The sequence below is a fragment of the Cynocephalus volans genome, chromosome 8, assembly GCF_027409185.1.
Source record: "Cynocephalus volans isolate mCynVol1 chromosome 8, mCynVol1.pri, whole genome shotgun sequence".
Lineage (NCBI taxonomy): Eukaryota > Metazoa > Chordata > Mammalia > Dermoptera > Cynocephalidae > Cynocephalus > Cynocephalus volans.
In genome coordinates, this window is record NC_084467.1 from 9,661,848 (window position 1) to 9,684,662 (window position 22,815).

The window sequence follows — 22,815 nt, forward strand, 5'->3', positions numbered from 1 at the left end:
GGTTTGGGAAGGTCTCTCTGAGGAGGTGACATTTAGGCAGAGCCCTGCAGGAGGTGCAGGAGCATATATGCATGCATATGAACAGGGAACAGCATGCCCAGTGGAGGCATTGGCAAGTGCAAAGGCCCTGAGGTGGGAGCCTGTCTGCTGAGCTTGAGGAATAATATAATAGCAGGGCAGCATGTGTGGCCCCGAGTGAGTGAAGAGGAGTATGGCAGGTGATAAGGATGAGGAGAGAAGCAGGGGCCACGGTGAGGAATGTTGATTTTATTCTGGAAGCATCTGGAAGTCATTGGAAGGCTTTGAGCCATTAGCTTGAGATGTGGGTAGGCACATGTGTACCTGTCAACTCTCATAGCCATTTTAAGAGACCCTAGGAAAAGTGACTCTTCTTTCTATTAACTGGTAGGGTCTCATTGAGAAGTTACTAGATTAGCATAGCAGTGAACACGGTAGGACAGAAATGGGTAAGGGGATCAGAAAAGTAAATTCCTTAAAGGTTTTCCCCGGTGTTCTTCCATCCCCAGGTATGCCCTCTCTCCAGGCCTTCAGGAATCCCATGACCTTGTCCTTGATAGGATTCCAAGTACTACATACACTCTTACTGCCTTCTTTCCCTGTAGTTCATACCCCCACATCTCCATTTTAGCGAACTGTCAAGAAGAAAGGAGCTGGCAAACCAGTACTTACTAAAGTGTGATTGACTGACAATAGGTCTCCAATGGTGAGATTTCAGGCATCTGGAAAGAGCAGAGGGGTTCAGAAATGGAGTGATAACTGGTACATGCCAGATGTGAGATGAGTCTGTGGAGGAGCTGGACTCCATCGGAGAGCCTTCCTGGCTTGGCTTCAGAACTCTGGGGCTTCGGGGAATGGTGGATGAGCCCAGGGTCCTGGCAGAAGCCCCACCCTGCTGAGACCTGTGGCCCTTGCCTTCTCAGGCTACCATGCAAAAGAGTTCTGCACCAAGACCTCAGACACTGTGTGTGCCCCCTGCGAGGACAGCACATACACCCAGCTCTGGAACTGGCTCCCTGAGTGCTTGAGCTGTGGCTCCCGCTGCAGCTCTGGTGAGTGGCCTAGGAGAGGGGTGGGCCTGGCATCGTCCCCTGGCACCATGCTTCCAGCCCCTTTGGCTGCAAGCTGGCTGGCATTGCCCAGACCAGTTGTTTTCATGCCCCAGGACATGAGGTGGCTGCGGTGCAGCTCTTTACTGCTTATGAATGGCATTTTCCTCCTTTGTCTCCCCAAATCCTCTTCATAGCCCCAGAGGGGAGGGGCAGGTGGGGCAGGTGTGGCGATGGGAGAACTGTACCCATTTTAGAGTTGAGGAAGTGGTGCCTTGGAGAATAGGCGTGCTTGCTCACGCCATGATGCTGCTGGACAGGACGGCAGCATCGGGACTTTGTGGCCAGTGTTCTTTTTTGCCCTATGTAAAGGAGAGGGACCACCAGCCTCCTGGAGATCAGAGCTGTCTGTGGGGGCGGGACTGGAAGGGCAGAGTGGGCACGGCAGAGGCAAGGATGACCTTGGGCTGCTCTCTCGCTCCCTAGACCAGGTGGAGACTCAAGCCTGCACTCCGAAACAGAACCGCATGTGCGCCTGCAGGCCAGGCTGGTACTGCGCACTGGGGCAGCAGGAGAGGTGCCGGCTGTGCATGCCACTGAGCAAGTGTCGCCCCGGCTTCGGCGTGGCCAAACCAGGTATGGGGCTGGGGCCAGCCATCCTTGGGGAGCCCCTTGGACCTCTCCTTTATGGATATCCCTGCAATGCCATGGGAATCAACCTTCAGCCCAGCTTGGGACCATCAGTGATGGCCAGGTGCTTGCTACCCATCCATCTGTCCACTGTCCACCGTTCATTCTTTCCTCCAGCACTCCTGATTAGGCACCTACTGTGTGCCAGGCCCTGGGGATCCAGAAATGGATCAAACTAAGCCCTAAGCTACTGGAAAATCGAGTGATGCTGCAGAAAGATGAACCCATATAACCCTGGAGACCAACCCTGTGCACACACTTGTGTGTAAGAGGTAGAGGTGCAGACAGAGGTCCTTGGGCCCCTCAGACCCGCCCTAGGGCCAAGGCCCGTCTGTCCCACAGAGCCTTTGAGTTGTTGACAGGTTCCAATTTTTTCCTTGAAGCAACTGCAATGTCAAACGTGGTGTGCGCCCCCTGCACCCTGGGGACATTCTCCGACACAACTTCATCCACAGATGCTTGCAGACCCCACCGGATGTGAGTGGCTGAATTCTTTGGTTTTGCAGGAGCAGGGAGGGGCTTACCCTGGGTGACTTTGGGGTCTAAAAGACACAGAGCAGCTCCCCAGTCACCGCTACCTAGACTGGTTTATCTGGGGGTGGGTGGGTCCTGGGACAGACGTCACAGTGAGGAAGAGCCTTGCCCTGGAAATCAACACTGGGAAGGATGCAGGGGGAGAGGTGGGATACACCAGGAAGGGGTGGTCTTGGGAGAGGGTGTGGCACGCATATTCACTCCTGACCCAGCTGCTAGGACCATTGCCGGCTGCCTGGCTCCCGTGAATGAGCCCAGCCATCCCCAGCTACTCTGTCCTCTGTTGCCTCCTGACCAAGCCTCCTCCTCCCCCAGCTGTAGCTTGGTGGCCATCCCTGGCAATGCAAGTATGGATGCCGTCTGCACCTCTGTTTCCCCCACTCTGAGAGTGGCCCTGAGTCCAGCTGGCATACCCCAGCCTGTGTCCACAAGATCCCAACCCCTGGAGCCAACTCCGGGACCCAGCATAGCTCCAGACACCTCCCTCCCATTCCCAATGTTCCCAACCCATCCTGCTAAAGAGCTCAGCACGGGCAGCATCTCTCTTCCAATCGGTGAGTCACAAGAGGGCTCATTCATTCACTCGTTTATTCATTGTTTCTTTCATTCACATTGTCTTACTGAGAGCTCACTGTGGGTAGGACCCTGTGCTCTGTCCTGGGGTACGGGTGGCAGTGAGACTGGTCTCCTCCCAAGACCTGATGTTGTCACTCACTAAGAATCCCTGGGTGGGGAGAGATGGGTCAGCGTTTCACCTGAAAGTGGAGGTGGTCTCCTGGTTGCTGTTTCTGATGAACCCATGAGGCTGAGAGGACTGCAGGACAGTCACCTCACGGGTTTCCCTTCCGGGGTTAGGACTGCTTCAGGCCAGAGGTCACAAACTGGTAGCCCTCTTGCTGAATGCGGCCCACAGGCTTATTTGGTTTGTAATTGAATTTGAGAGCCTCTGGACTGGCTTGCCCTTGCCTACAACAACCCAAGCCACCTTGGGTCAATGAGTTACCTGCCTGGCACCTGGCGCATTTGAGTCTGTTTCCTGTGGCTGTTTGATCTTCTCTTTTCTTTCCAGGACTGATTGTTGGCGTGGCTGCCTTGAGTCTGCTCATAATAGGACTGGTGAACTGTATCATCCTGACCCACAAGAAAAGTGAGATTCTGTTCTTCCTTCCTTCATCCACTTGTTCAAGAAGCTTTTCTGGGGTATCTCCTGTGAGTCTAGCACCACGCATAACCTTAGGGGTTGGACAGAACTGGACACCACAGCCCCTGTTCCATGGGAGCTTAGAGCTGGGGTGGAAGACACTTCGCTAACTTAGCTACTAAAAGGCAAGATGCGATCAGGGTATCCCAGGGGCTAGGAGCTCAGGATTTATATCCAGGAAGCAAGTGGCTTCTGAGTTGAGTAAGATCTTGACGGGTGTGGAGTATGCACAGGAAAGAAAGGGCGCGCTAGGTGGACGGCACGGCGTGGGCAAAGATGGGGTGGCAGGATAGTTGGGGTGGTGGAGGGAGTGGAACAGAGTCGGCTCAGCCGGAGGGTTCTGTGGGGGCTTCTCTGGACCTTGTCTGGTAGCAATTGTTCCCCACCAGGGCTGGGCCTACCCCGCTGGTTCTGTTTGGGCCCCATGCTGCCTTCCTAGTTGGAACAGACATGCCCCAGGGAAGTCACACTCTCTGACTTGTCCCCTCTCTCCTCTTTGTAGAGAAGCCCTCCTGCCTGCAAAGAGAAGCCAAGGTGGTGAGTGTCCTTCTGCCTTCTCCCTCCTCCTCCCCTGGTCTCCTGGTGGGCTGGGTTGTTGCACAGGATGCAGTGAAATTCTGTAGGTTGATGTGCCCAGTGTCAGGAGATGTGCAGAAGCCTGGAAAGTGGAGGAAAGGCCTGGGGGTTAGGCAGCCCTCCATGAGCTAAAGGAGACTGTGAGTGTGAAATGCCACGTCAGGGAGCAGGGGACTTAGTGGTGTTAGTGGCAAGCATGTGCTCCTGGTATAACCTTGGCTGGACATGTAGTTGCTCCGTGGCTGTTTCCTTACCATTAGACAGGACTGGTGTCTGCTCGGCCCAGCTTGCAGGACTGTGCCATCCACTCAGCCGGCCACAGTTCTCATCATCTCCATTGTGTGTACAGAGCACTTTCTCGTGGTTTTCAAATTGAGTTCTGGGGTACCCCCGTGGGCCACAGAGAGCTCTGGAGGGTCATCTCTTGGGTTTGAGGTGGAGGCTGTGGGGCTGAACCTTGGGTCCTTCCCCTGCTTCACCCAAAGCTTCTCACCTTTGATCTGTTTATAAAGTAGGATCTGTGAAGGATTTTTGTTAGTAAAAGACCAACAACATAGTACCATAGTATTTCATTAATTCTCCATCAGGAAGGTGTTGGGCTGCAAATAACAGAAAATTCACAGGTGACTTAAAACAAAAGGGCTTTTTTTTTCTCACATTCCGAGAAGCCCAGGGGTTGGCAGCTACCAGAATGGATTCCGTTGCATCCTTCCAGGTTGCCGACAGAACCTTGGGCTCTGCCATCTTTAGTGTGTTAGCTTTTGTTCTCTTGCTTGTGTCCTCATGTCATAAGATGGTGGTCATTGCTTCACATGTGACCTCCAAGTTCGAGGTGGGAAGAAAGGGGGAAATGTCCAGGCCAGTCTGGTGCCTTCACCAGTCAATCAGATGCTTTCCCAGAAGCCCTGGGTCAATGTCAGCTTTCACCTCATTGGGCAGATGCTGTCATGTGACCACCCCTAGCTGCAAGGGAAGCTGGGAAAGGGGCTTTGCTTTCCCAGCCTCTATGGAGGAGGACAAGGGAGAGAGGTTAGGAATGGGTGTGGGGCAAGCTAGTACACGGTGTTTGGCAAGCTAGTACAACCGTGCTCCTGGTAGGCAGGACAGTTTTTTTAAACCCAATTTTACAGATGAAGAAACAAAGTCCAACGAGTTTCCTCCACATTCTCTGTCCTGCTAGGGCAGGGTTTCTCCACTTCATGGACATTAGGGGCCAGATCTTTCTTAGTTGTAGGGGCTGTCCTGTGCATGGTAGGCTGCTCAGCAACATTTTTGGTCTCTATTCACTAGATGCCAGTGGCACCCCCACCCTAGTAATGACAACCACAAATGTCTCCAGACATTGTCAAATGTCTGCTGGGAGATAAAATCGCCCCCAGTTGAGCGCCATGGTGTTAGGGGAAAGCTCAGTCCTGGATGGCCCAGTGCTGAGGTTTACCCACAGCTTTTGAAATCAGATAGACTGATTTCATCTCCTGATTTTGCTGACAAGAGGTGCAGAGAGGGAAAGTGATTTGTCCAAGGTCACACAGCAATGTTTCTCCAGACTCCCAGCCTGGTGCTCTTTGCCCTGCCCTACTATTTCAGTTGGGATCCAACCATTTCTCTTTCCCCCAGGGTGCGAATCCCACTCCTCCCTTTTTCTGGCTTCAGTTCAGTGACACTGACAGTTGCTGCCTGGTGGTACATAGAGCAAGTGTCCCCTCGATACTCCACCCCAGCAGCCCAGCTGACACCTTCTCTTTCTCAAACAAATGTTTCCCAATATTCTGAGCTCTGAAGATTTCCTGGGTGTGGCCCAGTAGCCTCTACTTCCCCTTCCCTTCTCTGACTTTGCTTCACTGCATGTGAGCAACTCATCTCCTGGGTGTTGAGTGCAATGGGCATAGAGCCCCATGATGTGCTGGTAACTGCTCTCTAGGAGGAAAGAAAGCCAAACCCTAATTTGCAGTGTTTGCTAATTTCTGTGGCATAAACACTCCCACTGTGGCCAATGGCAAGCTACCAAGACCTTCCCGAATATGGAGTTGGGAAGAAATGTGCACAGGTCTGAGCTGGCTCCAGCACGCCACTGGCTGAGCCCCCAGGCTCTTTGCCTGAGCTGTGTCACTGAATCCTCACATGCCTCGTGAGGTGGGGTGTATCATCATCCCCATTTTACAGATGAGGAAACAGACTCTGGGAGGTTCATTTACTTCTGTAAGATTAGATCGTTAGGTAAGTGGCATAGCTCAGGTTTGAAGCTTAGTCTGAATCTGCAGGCTTTGCCTTTACCCACTGTCCTGTTCTGTCAGGGAGATATTCAAAGCTGTTCCGAGTGCTCCCGCATTTCCAGCAGGGCCTGCCCTCAGAGCCTGGTCACCTTCCCATGTGCCCTTCAGTCCCTGGGCTCCCACCCCCAACCCCCAGCCCCTTGCACAGCCTGTGCCTCACTCTGCTCCTCAGCTGGCAGCTGGGCAAGAGATCAGCAGGTAATCTCTAGAGCCGGCCGCTGGGGCTGAGAGAGAGGTGACTTGGCACCAACCTGTGCTTCTAGCTGCAGAAATGACTCCCAGGACATGGGGGACAGTGGCTTCCCTTTGTTTAGAAAAGACCAGCATAGGGCCAGCCCATGTCTCACTTGGGAGAGTGTGATGCTGACAACACCAAGGCCATGGGTTTGGATCCCTGTATAGGGTTGGCTAGTTAGCTCACTTGGGAGAGCGTGGTGTTGACAACCCTAAGTCAACAGTTAAGATCCCTTTACCAGTCATCTTTAAAAAAAAAAAAAAGACCAATGTACACACGTGTGAGCTCACCACAGACACACTTGTGCATGGGCCCATGTTTAATAACAAGTGCCAGCATTGATCAGGTGCCAGACACATGCCCAGCACTGTGCTGAGCATGATTAACTCTTACCGCCATGTGGCAACACACAGGCAGGATGATTATTTCCCCCATTTTACAGCCCAGAAAACTTGGCCCAGAGAAGTTAAGTAACTTTCTCAAAGTGGCAGAGGTGATGAGCGGCCTGGGACACAAACCTAGGAGTGCTTCTTTTCACCATCGCCAGTCCACACACTAACTGGATCCCCGCCGAAATACTGTCGGGAAGGGCAAAGAGCACCGGGCTGGGAGTGCGGAGACATATTGCTGTGTGACCTTGGACAAGTCACTTTCCCTTTCTGCACCTGTTTTCTTGCTGGCAAGATCAGGAGATGAAGTCAGTACATCTGATTTCAAAAGCCATGTGTAAACCTCAGGCCCTGGGCCACCCAGGACTGAGCTTTCCCCTAACACCGTGGTTCTCAACTGGGGGCGATTTTACCTCCCAGTGGACATTTGACAATGTCTGGAGACATTTGTGGTTGTCATTACTAGGGTGGGGGTGCCATTGGCATCTAGTGAATAGAGGCCAGAAATGTTGCTGAGCAGCCTACCATGCACAGGACAAACGCGCACACATGCTCCCCCCATAGACGTGTGTGTGCACACTTTGTACATTCCCACACCTGTGGATCCAGGTGTGCGAGCCCTGTGAACACAGTCACACACACAGACACGGACTCGGTGGGAACCTGGAGGACCCGTGTTGGCTCTGCCTGAGAGGGGCTAGGAGGTAAGGGGGTCTGGCTGGCTGGCAGGGATCCCGAGTTTTAAATGAAGCACCTCAGCACTCCCCCCACTAGTCCCAGCCCAAGGAACAGGACTCAGGTTGTATCTGTGCCACCCAGAGCCTGCCTGAACTTTGCAGCTTGTGGCTTTGGAGGAGGGAGGCGGTCTGTGACCTTTGGGGGTTTCTGTTCTGCCTGGCTCTAGCCACCAGCAGAGGGGGTGGTGCACAGGCCAGAAAAGCCCCTTCTCTGGGGGTTGTGACGAGTGACATTTGGATGCTCCTTCTCCCACTCCAAGCTCAGAGCAGGGCTGGGGGTGGGGGAGAGTGTTCAGGGTCAGTTCATGCTGGGCAAAGGTTCAGCATGAACTTGAAATGCCCTCCAGCCCTCCAAAACTGGGAAACCCAGCTGGGCAGGGGGCCTCCCGGGCACAGATACGGTGGGCAGTGCATAGCTCTGGCGCTCTGGTCTGGGCTCGTCCTGCCCCCACTGCAGACCAGCAGTGCGATACTGAGCACAGGACTCGCCCTCTCTGGGCCTCCGTGGCCTCAAGGGCACAGTTGGCAAAGGGTCCTTCTGGCCTGTGGGAGGCCTCCAGGAACTGAGGGCGTGGGTGAGCTGAGGCTTTGAGACACCACAGCAGCAATGGGTGGGGCTGGGGGCAAGGGGGCTGTGGTGATGGGCCCAGGAGGAATGGGCTCAGGAGGACCGCAGGCCTGCCTCTGCTCAGACAGCTGGAATTGTAGCTCCCTCTTGAAGGAAGTCAGGGGGTCTTACCCTTTCCCTGTGGGGATAACATCCCTATGCCCCCCACTCTACCCCGGTAGCCAAAGCAGAACCTCTCGCCTCTCCCTACAGTGCTAGGCGTGTCCCACCAGCCTTTCAGTCTCATCTGTTCTCATTCTGCCCTGAACTCTGTCTTTCATCCTGGTCAGGGGCCAGGGCAGTGCGTGAGAACATAGCCCCTGCCATCTCCTTTCTTTCTGGGACTCGGTGATCACCCAGAACCCCAAGGCAAGGCCTTGGGCGCCTGTCCAGTCAGTGTGGAAAGACTACAGTCTTGGATGGGATTTCGAGGTGCTCCCTGGCACAGGTGTCTGGAAATGGGGACCTTGTCTTGAGCCTCCAGAGCTGAAACCCCAGACACCCAGAAAGACATTGTGGGTTTCAGCCCAGCTGCACCATATCCTTTTTATTTATTTTACTGAAACATAATTGATCGTACATATCTGTGGGGTACCACATTGTACACCATGTCCTAATTCTGACCTTGGGTATGCAACTCAACCTCTCTATGCCTCAGTTTCTGCATCTGCAAAGCAAAGATAACATTGGGCTGTTGGAAGAATCAACATAGATAGTGTCTGGAGGGACTTTGGCACAGTGCTTGGCATTGAGTGGCACTCGAATGTCAGCTAATATATTATTAGTATTAGTATTATCCCATGGGAAAAAGGCATTAGAAGATGTCACAGCAGCCTGGTGGACTTGGAAAGGGGAGCTGAGACAGCATAGCTGAGGGGCCCAGCTGAAAGGACTCCTGCACTGGATTGATTGATTGGAAACAAGGGTCAGCACACTTTCTGACAGCTCACAGGCTGTATAGGTGGCAGCTGGATGGCCCATGGGCGGTACTTTGCCTACTTCTGATTTAACAAACTCTTGTGTGGAGCTTGTCATGTAATAGGTATCGTTCTAAGCACTTTACAAATATTTGGCCACTTAATCTTCACAACAATCCTATAAGGTAGGTTATTATTCTCCCTTTATAGATGAAAAAACAGAGGCACAAAGAGGTCAAGTGACTTGTCCAAGGTCACACAGTTAGTGAGTGTTAGAGTCATGATTTGCACTCATGTGATCCAATCCAGAGTCCATGCTCTTGGCTGCGGAGCTGGGTCATGTCTCCCTGTGCTGATGGGGTGACCTTAGGAAAGTCACTTTCCTTTTGTGTCCTTATGTAAAATGAGGATGAAAATCCTTCCCCGCCTCTAAGACTATTTGGCGAACAGGGCCACGTGGCCCCTGCCCTCATAGGGCTCACATTCCAGTGGGGCAGCTAGGTGCTAATAACAGAAACACAAAAGCCACAGAGAATCACACCTCCCAACAGCATCGTGTGTGGAAAGAACGTGCAGGTGTGGGCAGGAGCGTCATGTAGACTCTGAAGTGCTGACAGCAAGGGCTGCAGAGGGTGGGGAGAAAGAGGGGAAGGGGAGCTCGCGGGTGGACTGACTGCTCTCCCTCCTCCCCCCATCCAGCCTCACCTGCCTGCCGATAAGGCCCGGGGTGCGCCGGGCCCTGAGCAGCAGCACCTGCTGACCACAGCACCAAGCTCCAGCAGCAGCTCCCTGGAGAGCTCGGCCAGTGCCTCGGACAGGAGGGTACCCAGCAGCCACCAGTGCCTCGGACAGGCTGCAGGCACCGAGAAGGATAGGGGGTCTGGGGAGGCCCGCGCCAGCTCTGGGAGCTCAGGTGAGAGAGGCAGGAGCTTCATCCTGCCTGGCTTCATCCCCATCTCCTTTGTATTTGGGTTTTTTAAAAAAATTTCTTCTTTCTTTTATTTTCCTTATTTTTTTTTTTTTTTCATTCCTGTGTATTTCTTGCCTGGTTTCTGTCTAAGTCATTTCCTCCTGGGCCTCCCTGCCAACCCCTGCTTCCCCCTCAGATTCAGCAGAGCCACACGGAACTTCTCTTCAGCCCCTGAACCCACCAAGTTTCTTCCCACCTTTGCACACACTGGTCTTCCCACTTGGAGCCCGCTTGCTTCTGCTGGACAGTCCCGACTTGTCCTTCTAGTACCCAGTATTCAGGTGGAGGACTTTCCTGAAACCCCCTCCCCATCACCACCCATGGCTGAACTGGCTGCTCCTCCGGGCTCACCAAGCTCCTGCTCCCTTTCATAGGAATGTTGTTATTATTATTAATTATTATTATTATTATTATTTTTGGTGGCGGGCCAGTATGGGGATCTGAACCCTTGACCTTGGTGTTATAACACTGCGCTCTAACAGCTGAGTTAACCAGCCAGCTCCTTGGAGTGTTAAACTATACAGCCACTGTCTGTCTCCTCCTGTCTCACCAGGCTGTGGCCTCCAGGTAAACCCGATCATCTCATTCATCCCTGTATCCACAGGCTCAGCACTGTGCCTAGCTAGTAATAATAATAATAATAATAGCTTATACTTATTAAAGACCTATGGTGCATCAGGCACTGTATGGGCACTTTACTTGCATAAAATCAACCTGCACATCTATGCTAAGAGATAGTTATTATTGTTATCCCCATTTTACCGATGTGGAAACTGAGGCCCAGAGAGATTAAACTGCTTGTTCAAGGGCACACAGCTAGTACACAGAAGAGCCAAGAATCCCCTCTGGCTTGTCAGGCCCCACCAGAGCCTGGTGGGGAAGATGAGTGAAAGAATGATGACTCCAGGGCTCCGCTCACTGTGGCTCGTTGCTAGGTCCCTTTGGGCCTGAGTCACCAGGATTGTAGGGACTGTGTCTTATTTATGCAGTCTCCATTTTGCCCTGGCCCTGTTCTGTGACAGGTGTCACCCCTGGTTGGTCTCTGGTGTCCATACTGGAGGGGACCCCTGTAGAGGTTCCCCCAAAATCCTGGGGTCTCCTTGGGTTTGTTTTGTAGCGGAGAGGGCAAATCTGCTGGCCTATGTCTCTCCCTCTCACCTGGCAATGCTGGCCAGTGGGACGTCAGAGAATGACTATGAACCTGGGTCATTCTCAGATCCCAGCCCAGCCACTCTGGTGCCATGAGAACCGGAACAGCCTCCTTAACCCTGCTGAGCCTCAGTTTCTCATCTAGAGATGGGCCCCGGCCCCTCCTTGGCAGGGCTGCTGAGAAATGAGCATCATTGTTCCCAGCTTGGCTGCGCTCCCTCTGGGCCGCCTCCAGCTGGGGACTGACACCTGCAGCCCCCTCTGGCACACCCCTGCTCTGCTGCTCCCCTGGCTTGCCATGCCTTGCCCCTTGCCTGTGCTCGTGCTGCCCGTCTGCCTCAACACCCTTTCCTACCTGTCACTTGACTGCCCGCGTGTGGGGACATGCTCTGCTTCTGTATTCCCCTTGTGGTCTATGTGCCCTCATCAGTGTGATGTCTTGGCAGTGCCTGGAACAGAGCAGATGGCCCTAACCGTTTGTTGGATGAATGAATGCACTCCACATATAAACTTAGCTCCACCTCTTCTGTGGCTGTCCTGCTGTGTTTCCTCCTTGGCCCTGGAAGGGACCCCAAACCATGTCTGCTTGCCTCCTCTGCCCTCTGTCCCCTCTGCTCTTTCTCCCAAGAGCCCCCGACCTGTCTCTCTGGCCTTTTCATTGCCTCTACTCTCTCCCTCCTCCCCCCAAACACCTCTCTCCACTATGGGAATGTGTATACCCCAGGGCTGTGTCCCTCTGTGGTCCCCCGTCCGCCCCCACAATGTCTCATTCACGATGTGCAAAGGCTGTGGTGACTTTGGGTGACATTTGGGTGCTGGGGAGGCCTAGGGTGGAAATTTCCTTCCGGCCCTATGATGTCAGCCCTCCCTCCCCCTGGCCTGATTGGGGCTGTTGCAAGCTCCTCCTGAGTTGAGTTCCTGAGAGTCAGGGGGAACCAGGTTGGGGCAAGGTCTGGAAAACAAAACAACTGCCACTGTGTTTGTACTCATCAGCTCCCTGCAGTGACAGCAGCAGCAGCAGCTGTCATTTTTTAGGGGCTATTGTGTGTCAAGCCTGTAACATTCAGCTCCTCAGCTAATTCATCATCCAGGTTCCTCCCCAGCTAGTTAGGAAACTCAGATGCCCATGGGGGCTGGGCAGGAACGTGGTCCCCGGAGTCCTTCCTGCCAACTGCTTCAGGTATGTGGGTCCCGCATGGCCAGATCTGCATCTGGCTCCCAAGGGAAGCCATGAGTCCAGATTTTTAAAATGTAAACTCTTGAATTTTAAAATCAGCTAATTCATTTAAAACACTACTAACACCAAGAACAGAACATATAGTGGGCTGGTTTTTGTCCGTTATTACCCATTCTAACTTTTTTAACCATCCAGGGACATATAACTTGTCCCTGTTATAGGCACAGCATGGAACAGTCAAAAAGTGCCCACCCACCTGGGCTCAGGGTCCGATGGGGGAGTCACAAACAAGCAACCCAGCAACTGCAGGAACCCTGGAGGTCACAGAATTAGGGAGGGACCCAGGGACTGATGGATGAGATGGAGGGTAATCACCTCTGGAGAGGAAGGCCAGGGAGGCTTCTGGGAGGAAGCGGCCTTTGAGCAGAGGCCTGAGAGACAGGAGGGAGTCAGTCATAGGAACAGGGAAGAGCTTGTCAGGCTGAGGGAACAGTAGGCCTGGAGGCTCCAAAGGCCTGGAGGCTTGAAGGGCTCAGGGCGTGGCAGGAGATGGGTGCGGCTGGAAGGAGGACGTCAAGATGCTGGAGCAGCAGGAGCAGGGCAGGAGAAGGCAGGCCCAGGGCAGGTAGGGCCTCACAGGCTGTGGGGAGGGCTGGTCTTTTGAGAGCCAAGGAAGTCATCTGCCAAGTTTTCAAGGACTGGCTCTGGCTGCTGGTGGAGAACAGACTTCAGAGGGGTGGGGTGGAAGCTGGAGACAGGGAGAGCTGTTCGTACCGGTCCAGGTGGGAGAGGATGGAGGCTTGCATGAGGTGGTAGCAGGGCAGGGGGAACTTCAGGTTGTCCTTTGCAGGTAGACCGGGCTGGAATTGGTGACAGATTGGTGGGGTAAGAAAGAAAGGTGGGTCTAGGCTCTGGCCTGAGCAGCAGGGATGCAGCCATGTGGTGGCAACGTGCACTGAGATGCAAGGAGCAGGTCGGGTGAGAGGTGGGGGTGGAATCCAGAGCAAAGTCTGAGGCGTCTGTAAGCATCCAAGTGCGGGTACCACACAAGTGATTGGATATTTAGAGCCAGTGTTCAACCCCTGGTTCATTGGGCATGTCACTCTGTCCCCAGGAGCTGTGTAGGCTCCAGAGATACGCAAGGAACAAGACAGAGTCATCTTTGCCTGCAAGGAGATGTACAGGGTCATTATACCCATTTTACAGCTGGGCACACTAAAGCTCTGAGAGGTTAATCAACTTGGCCAAGATTATGGAGGCAGAGCAGGGATTCAAATCCAGAATTGTCAGACTGCAGACACGAGGCAATCCCAGCTCAGGAATGAGGGAGGACAAACTACCACCTGACTGCATTCTGGAATCCCAGATTCTGAAATCCTAGAGGCAGCTCTACACGAGGAAAGAGATTAGCTGAAGATGAGGACGACTTCAGGGTCCACGTTTAATTTCCATAAAGGAACAGTTGCCAGGCCCTTCCGTGCTGATCCTGTGGTGTACAATGTGCCAGTGACAGGGTTCTCATCTTTTTGTCATTGTTGTAGCCAGGTCTGCTGACTCCTTCCTTCTGGGAACGTAATTCATCCTCAGAGCCTGACGCGCATCCTGTATCGTGTGCCTCCTCTCCCTCTCACCTCTGACTCTTTGCAGGGAGTGCGCTTTGTTCTTGAAGCACCTTCATCTGCTTTATATAAGTGGCTCCTCCCATCTATGGGGTGATTTGGGCTGGATAGGTGGTAATGCTGTGGTAATGCTGTTATTTGACAAAGGAGGAAACTGAGGCACTCAAAGGTTAAGTGATTTGCCCAAGGTCAGACAGGCAGAGCTGGGCTAGACTCTTGGTCTCTTGACTCCCGGTCCAGTGCTCTTTCCCACATCTTAATCTGCCTCTTGGGCAGGAGACAGTCTGTGAAGACATCCCCCAATTCTTGACTGCCAGACTGACCCTCCCCTCCCATTTTGTGCTTAGCAGAGTCCTCCCCTGGTGGCCATGGGACCCAAGTCAATGTCACCTGCATCGTGAACGTCTGCAGCAGCTCTGACCACAGCTCACAGTGCTCCTCCCAAGCCAGCTCCATGACAGGAGACACGAATGCCAGCCCCTCGGGCTCCCCAAAGGACGAGCAGGTCCCCTTCTCCAAGGAGGAGTGCCCCTCTCAGTCCCCGCTGGAGACTCCAGAGACTCTGCTGCAGATCCCTGAGGAGAAACCCCTGCCCCTTGGCGTGCCCGATGCTGGGATGAAGCCCAGTTAACCAGGCTGGTGTGGGCCATGTCACAGCCAAGGTGGGCTGGCCCCTGGCAGGGTGCCCCTGTAAAGGCCCCCACCCCCTTGGACTCTATGGTTCTTTCTGGGCCAAGTTCTTTGAGTGGCCTCCACAGCCCCAACTTCCCTGTCACCTGCGGGTTGAGGGGCGAGGCAGCGAGAGTCATGAAGAACCTTTGCTGTCGTGCTGTGTGTCCCTCTCAAAAGGCTGGTTGGTCATGGACACAGGGCGAGTCCCTGCCTCTCTGTGAGCTGCCCCCCAGCTGGACCTGCGAGCTTGGCTTCTGGAGCCTTTGTTGTTGTTTTTTTTCTTTTTACTCCTGGGCTCTGACCTGACTCTGGCTTTCAGAAGGCCCCAGCATCCTCCCTGCAGAGGGGCTTGCTGGGGAGGAGGGACACTGCATGAGTAATCCTTGAAGAAAGGACACAGCTTCAGCCTGAGTGCCCAGACTGCAGCCTGGTCCCAGTGGGTGAGGCCATCCATCAGGTGGTTCCATGTGGGGAGGAGGTGGCAGTCCTGTACGGGACAGGGGCCCCCTGGTTAGCTCAGGACTTGGAAAGCACCATCTCCAAATCCACTTCTGCTACCTTGGCCCTTTGTATCACCGTATGAAAATCAGATGCCCAAAGGACCCAGGCAGGCAACCTTATTTGGTGCTGTGGTCTGGGCAAAATGGCAAACCTCTAACCGGAAATCTTCCAATTTTAACATGTGGCAGTTTAAACAAAAAAAAGTGTTATGCAGGCAGACAAGCCAACAAAACAACAAACAGCCAAGTCAGAGGGCCACATGCAGCTCCTTCTCGGCCATTGGCATCCTCTGCCTTTAACCTTCACTCCCATGTGCCCACGGCTCCAGCCCCTCATCCCTCACTGTTGGACGTAGCGTTCCAAGGCCACACCTTCTCCTATCAGGGAATTGCAGGAACTGGAGATGATCGAGGCCCCGCAGCCATCTCTCTCCTCCTACCTCAGCCTGGAACTTCCTCCTGCCTCTGGAAGGGTGTGCTTCCCAACCCTCGACTCCCTGGCCCCGGGGGAGCAGTGGGGCCGTGTTGGTCCTGTGCCCGCCGCAATGCCGCCGCAATGCCGAGTGGATGTGAGAAGCTGGGAGCCAGTCTGTCTGTGTTGTGTGTTGTGGGTCTGCTTAGCCGATGTCATCAAGTTAATGACCTTGAAGCAGCTGAAGCCAGCAATTTTGCCAAAGGATTCTTCCCCATTAAAGTTTCAACCTGCTCCCTCTGAACACAGGCCCAGGGCCCTGCAGAGGGGGAACTGAGTATGACCTTGACAGATTCTGGAAGGAAGGGTGTTGGGAGACTCCTTCAGAGGCCAGTTCAGTCTCAGGTACTTGGATCCCTTGCTGATAAATTCCACTGGACTTGAACTTGGCAGCTGGACTATTGGAGGGTAGGAGAGACCAGCCGTTACCATGGAGACAAGAAAGGTTCCCCACCCAGGAATCAAGATGTTAGTCGGCCTTGACTGGCCAGGTCCTTACCCACAGCGGACCCTGCACAGTGATGGAGTGCGGCTGCCCCCTGGTGGACAGTTCTGGGAGGGCCTCGGCGTGGCATCGCCTGAGCAGAGTGGGGAAGCTGCGAATTGGCCAGGGACTCATTCTTTCTGGGTGTGGCCTCAGTTTCCTTGCTTAGGTTGAACCTAAAACAACGAGAGTTTGCACTGTATGCTGGACAGCATTCCTGCTTATAAATAAATCTTTTGTTTGTTTTACACATTGACCCCTGGCTCTGGCTGGGGTTTGTCCTTGGCCCTGCTTGCCTGTCACCAATGTGGTCAGGGAGATGGGGTCGTGGCTACTGGATTCTGGCAGGCGCATGCCGTGACTGGCCCTAAGGGCCCCCCCATTACAGCCTTCCTTGCTGAGAGCCTGGCACGCCCCTCAGGCCTGTGAGCAGAACTAACTGCGGAGGACTGCCCGGCTGTGCCTTTGCCCTCGGTGTCCTCAGCCTGCTCTGGGAATTGGGGAGTGGTCTCCGCAGAGCTGCTCCTTCACAAGCAGCCTGCTCCTCACTTAGGAGAGACTCTGCCCTCTTGGAGGCCCCTCTCTGGGGGGGTGGCCACCCCTATGAGGCCCATCCTGGAGTGCTCAGATCAGCTCAAGGCTCTTGGGAGCACAGAGGAGGCCCCTGACCCAGCCAGGGCTCAAGGAAGGGTTCTGGTGATGACCTCTGACCTATTCTTGAGGAACAAGCAGGAGTTTTCCAGAACAAAAGGTGGGGAGGAGGTTCAGGCAAAGGGAGTTCTGACTTTAAAGGCCTGGAGCGGACAGAGACCCTGGCTTGTGTATTCGTTTAGCCAGCCCCTGGGTCACCTGCTGCATTCCCGGCTTACTGTCACTCCAGCTTCAGTCTCAGTGATTTCAGGATCTGTGTGCCTGACGGAACACCTCGGCCTCTCGGTTCCTGACCCTCCTCTTCCCCGTTGGCCCTGCCTTCTGCCCTGTCTCAGCCACTCTGCCCTAGCCCTAGAAGGGCTCAGCGCGTTTCTGTGAAGAGCCAGCTAGTGAATGAGTGTTTTAGACCTGGCGGGTCTTGCAGTTTGTCACTGCCCTCAACTCTGCTGTCGTGGCGTGAAGACAGCTGTGTGCAGTACGTGAAAGAGCAGGCTGGCCGGTTGCTCAGTTGGTGAGAGTGTGGTGCCGACAACACCAAGGTCCAGGGTTGGATCCCTGTACTGGCCAGTCACCAATATAAATAAATAAATAAATAAATAATATATATGTGTATAAAGAATGGGCTGGCCATGTTCCAGTAAGAATTTGTTTATGCGATCAGGTGGAAGGTGGACTTGGCCTGTGGGATATAGCCCGTGGCAATGCCCATGTTGATTTCAAGCATACCACTGCCCTCTACCCCCATAACATCTAAGAGAAACGCCATGGTCAGTCATTACATTTTCTCACTTGGTTATACCTGAAGCTCCCCTGTCTTTCGCCTGCTGTATTGTTCTCACTCTGGTTGAGTACAGCTCTCTGTGCAGGCCTCCCCTGCACCTGTACACCTGCACCTGCGTGAGGCAGGATGAAAACAGTCAACCATGCTGGTGGCTCTTGCTTTAATTTTATGGTTATTAAAGTCTAAGGGGATCCTTGGTGCTGTCCAGCAGTGAAAAACCCCACAAACTCAGTGACTTAAAACAACACAAATTCACTGTCTTACAGTTCTGGGGTAGAAGTCTAAAATCAAAGTGTTACCAGGGCTACTAGGCTCTAGAGGGGAATCTGTTTTTTGGAGACTCTAGGGCAGAAACAAATTTCTTGCCTTTAGCTTCTAGAGGCACCTGCATTCATTGGCTTGTAGCCCCTTCATCCATTTTCAAGGTCAGCAGTATAGCATCTTCTGTAGTCAAATCTCCCTCTGCCTCGCATTATAGGGACACATGTGATTACATTGGATCTACCCAGATAATCCAGGAAGCTCCCCATCTCAGGATCTTGAAAGGCAACATATTCACAGGTTTCTGGGAATTTAGACATGGACATCTTTGTGGGGACCATTATCTAGCCTACCCCCCCTGCACTCCCTCTCCCATCTCCTAGATAATTTATTTCACACCCTTCTCTCTCCCCAAGCCTCCAACTGTGTCCCCCTTGCCTTTAGCTGCTTACCTGGCTGCCTATTACCCTGAGAAAACAAAACTAACACAAGGGAATGCCGTAGGCTTCCACACCACATCTCCCTCCTGCCTGCTCCTGTCCCCTCATCCCCAGCCTTCTCTGTGACTATGGCTAAGGGCAGTTCGTCCTCTGCACAGGGTTTTCCTGCCTCTCCTGGCTCAAGGACATTATATTAGCAACTCTCTTCTCTCTCTCTCCATCTCCTGGGACTTTCTTGTTTGCATACAAACATACTGAAGATTTCTACCATTGACAAACCGACTACCACCTCACACCCATGAGGTTGGCTACTATAAAAAAACCAGGAAATAACAAGTGTTGGTGAAAATGTGGAGAAACCGGAACCCTTGTGCCCTATTGGTGGGAATGTAAAATGGTGCAGCCACTATGGAAAACAGTTTAGCAGGTCCTCAAAAAATTAAACAGAATTAATATATGATCCAGCAATTCTTCTTCTGGGTATATACCCCAAACAAATGAAAACAGAGTCTCAAAAAGATGTTTGTACACCAGTGCTTGCTGCAGCATTATTCATAATAGCCAAAAGATGGAAGCAACCCAGTGTCCATCAACAGATGAATGTATACAAAATGTGATATGTACACACAATGGAATGTTATTCAGCCCTAAAAAGGAAGAAAATTCTGACATATGGAACACATGGATGAACCTTGAGGATAATATGCTAAGTGAAATGAACCTGCCACAAAAGGATGAATACTGTATGATTCCCCTTAATATGAGGTACAAAGAGTAGTCAAATTCATAGGGGCGGAAAGTAGACCAGGGGTTGCCAGGGGCTGGGGGAGAGGGGAGTTACTGTTTAATGGGGACAGAATTTCAGTTTTGCGAGATGAAAAGAGTTTTGGAGGTGGATGATAATGATGGCTGCACAACAATGTGAATTACTTATTGCCACTGGACTGTATACTTAAAAATAGTCAAGATGGTAAATTTCGTATTATGTATATTTCACCACAATTAACAACAACAACAAAAAACTCCCTTGCACACCATCTGCTCTCCAGGTACTGTCAGATTTCTCAGCTACTGTTATAGCAAAACACCCGGAAAACATTGTCCACCCATATTCACTGTCTCCAGTTTTTCTTCTCCCATCTCCCCTGAGCTCGCTTCTGTGCCTACACTCTGCTAAAACTCTACTGTGCGGGTCTCCAGTGAGCTCCATGCTGCTAATGTCAATGGTTGGTCTCGGTCCTCATCTCATTCCACCTGTGGGTGGCATCTGCCCAGAGTGATCAGTCTTGCTCCTTGGAGCTCTTTCCTCCCCTGGCTTTCAGGAGCCCACACTGCCCTGGTCCTCCTGCCATCTCAGAGGCTCCTTCTGCCTCCTTGGCTGGTTCTTCCTCATCTCGTCAAGATCCGATGGTCGAAGGGCACAGGGCTCAGTCCTTGAGCCTCTTCTCTCTCTCCAACTCCCCTGCTGGTCGATCTCATGCAGCTTCTTGGCTTTAAATACCGTAAAATAGGGCTGTTGTGTTAGCTCAGTTGGTTAGTACGTGGTGTTACCACACCAAGGTCAAAGGTTCGGATCCCTATACTGGCCAGCCGCCAAAATAAATAAATAAATACCATAAATATATCCTGACAACTCCCAATGTTTGAATAACCAAGTATTTATTGTGCTCTTAGTTCCTACTGTGCTCTAGGTTCTGGGCTATAGCATTTACACAGCGGGCGGGAAGGAAAGAAACAAACGTAATGTCAGACGGTGATGAAGAAAGTAAAGCTGGACAGAAGGACAGGGGTGTCCTTTTGGATCAGGAGATCAGGGAGGGGACTGCGTGAGATGACTTGGGAGCAGAGGCCTGAGGGAATGAGGAAAAGTCAAGCTTGCCCTGGCCTGGGTAGAGCACAGCGAGAGGCAAGGGAGGAGTGGCCAGACCCAAAGGGTGTCACTGTCCTATGACCGTGGAGTACTGTGAAAAAGGACTCCCTGGAGAGGCTTACCCAGTGGAGACACATGCCCAGATTTGTCTTTTGGAGAATTGTCTCCAACTGCCGGGGAGAGTGGGTTGGGGAGTGTGGCTTCGGGGACTGCTTTCCAGGAGGTGGGGGTGACGCTTCCTGAAGCCCCTTACTCTGGCTACATTGGGGGGTGGTTGGGGAAGGATGGATCAGAAGCAAGGAGACCAGTAAAATGCTGGTTATTCTCCATCCGCCCCTGCAGTGCCTCTCTGCCCAGCTCAGTGCCCTGGGAGGCCAACCTTTGCACGTGGCATCCTGGACTTCTTGCCCTCTGTCTTCCAGCAGGGTTTGGCCATGAGAAGGCAATAGCAGGAGACTGGATGGAGGGAGGAGAGTGTAGCAGGATGTGTATTCTAACCTCCCCACACCCCTTCTGGCAGCTTCTACCTCCAGCCACCGTCTTGCCATGCTCTGCTGCTGCCACCCCCTCCTTTGCCCCAAAGCTCCCCACTGTCTCCCTGCGTGCCTCACCGGCTCTTGGCTTCTCCTAATGCTGCCGTCCTCTGCAAATGTCCCTTCCTTCAACTTGCCGCCCTCTGTTCCCTGCACAGAGGACATTGCTGCCCTGACAGCTCATCCATTCGCTCACTGCACATTTGTTGAACATCCACTCTGCTGGGGCTGGGACTGCATTAAGTTCCAATCCCCAGTTCAGTTTCCCCATCTATACAATGGGGATAATAACTGCACCAACCCCCTTGGGATGTTAACATTTGAAAAATGAGCTGGGCCAGTGTATGTATCATGGAAACTAGAATAAACCACCTTCTACGGCAGGGAATTGACATGGGGCTGGAGAGGGGGGCAGCTGTCCCCTGCGTTCTTTGCCTCCTTCCTCCAATAGGCCCTGGCCACCTACTAATGTTGGGCCCAAGGGACCCAGCTGTGACCAGATGTGGGGCTCACTGCTCCCCAGAACTCAGATGAGGCACTGGATAATTTGGCATGAGGGGATAAATTTGGAGCAACTGAGGGCAGCCACCTGCCTGATGGGGTAACCAGTGTCAAAAAACAAAATTACAATAAGTTTAAAGATCTCAGTTGGCTTTATTGCAATTCTAGAACCGGACAACACTTCATTCCATAAAGTAGGATAAGTGTTCCAGTGAGCTCAGCACAGGTTTCAGAGACAGAAAAGGCTGAAGAAAGCAGAAACAGAACAAAAGGTGGGTCGGTCATCTCAAAGTTACTTTCCTTGTAAAGTGGGGACAAGGAGATAGGACAACAGAAAAATAACTGAGTATTTAACATCAGGTAACTTCAGGCTGTCTTTTTTGTGTAAGGATTAAAGCAGAGGGAACTTCATTATGGTGCCCATTGAAGACTGAAACTGGCCTGTGTGGGAAATTGTCTGTTATCTCTTGCTCCTGATTTCTTAGAAGGTCTGACCACATCTTTAGGTTTGGTGATGTGGAACTTAGCAGGAGTGACTCCATTTTGATATGTAGTTTGATCTTTTGGGGCCTAATGCAGGAACTTAGTCCAAAACAACAGCTTCCTATAATTTTTATTTAATACCTGTCAACATGGGCCCTTCTGCCTATTTTTTTCCTTTAAGTAGGACAGAGAAAGTGGCTTGGCTAAACAGGGACCATCTTGGGTGGGGAAGGAATGTCTTTCTGATTCCTCTTCATCTAGTCCACATTCACTCATATCATTGTGGAGCACTCTGATGGGGCAGCACAGAGGTCAAGAGTTGTGGGTCCTTGGGCCGGCCCGTGGCTCACTTGGGAGAGTGTGGTGCTGGTAACACCAAGGCCACAGGTTGGGATCCCTATATAGGGATGGCCGGTTAGCTCACTTGGGAGAGCGTGGTGCTGACAACACCAAGTCAAGGGTTAAGATCCCCTTACCGGTTGTCTTTGAAAAAAAAAAAAAGAATTGTGGGTCCTTGAAGCCAACCTGCCTGGCTGCATCCCTTCCTGTCTGTGTGACTGCAGGTAAGTGAATGAACTTCTCTGTGCCTTTCTCTCATCTATAAAATGGGGTTGAAATAGTCCTTCCCTTACATGAGTAATCACCTGAGTTATTATCTGTAAAATGCTTAGAACTCTGCCTGGCACATCGTAAGTGCTCAATACATACTGCTTGCTATTTGCTTATGTGTAGGTGCTGGGGATGTGGTAGAGAAGAGGAAAGTCGAGGTCCGTGACCACGTGGAGCTGACATGCTAGCAGGGGCTATGTAAAGAAATACATGTAGGTGGGCTGGCCGGTTAGCTCGGTTGGTTAGAGCACGATGTTGATACACTGGCTGTCCACCAAAAAAAAAAGAAATTGATGTAAGGTATGCCAGATGGAGGTAATCGCTTAGAAGAAAAATAAAGCAAGGGTAGAGAGGTGCTCTTTGCAAGCTAGGTTGAGGGAGGGCTTTCTCTGAGGTGCTGGTGTTTCAGCCTTGGTT

At 52.4% G+C, this 22,815-nt stretch overlaps 1 protein-coding gene across 1 annotated transcript in view; it reads left to right on the forward strand.

The window, feature by feature from the left end:
• The window catches only part of TNFRSF1B (TNF receptor superfamily member 1B), a 36,638-nt gene extending 20,184 nt beyond the window's left edge, over window positions 1-16,454 (forward strand). Inside the window, exons 3-10 of the mRNA XM_063106254.1 lie at window positions 942-1,070; window positions 1,554-1,703; window positions 2,141-2,234; window positions 2,607-2,845; window positions 3,361-3,438; window positions 3,995-4,029; window positions 9,926-10,139; window positions 14,492-16,454. Coding sequence (XP_062962324.1) covers window positions 942-1,070; window positions 1,554-1,703; window positions 2,141-2,234; window positions 2,607-2,845; window positions 3,361-3,438; window positions 3,995-4,029; window positions 9,926-10,139; window positions 14,492-14,772 — 1,220 coding nt within the window. The 3' untranslated portion in view covers window positions 14,773-16,454. The remainder of the gene's footprint in view (window positions 1-941; window positions 1,071-1,553; window positions 1,704-2,140; window positions 2,235-2,606; window positions 2,846-3,360; window positions 3,439-3,994; window positions 4,030-9,925; window positions 10,140-14,491) is intronic.
• The last annotated feature ends 6,361 nt before the right edge of the window (window positions 16,455-22,815 follow it).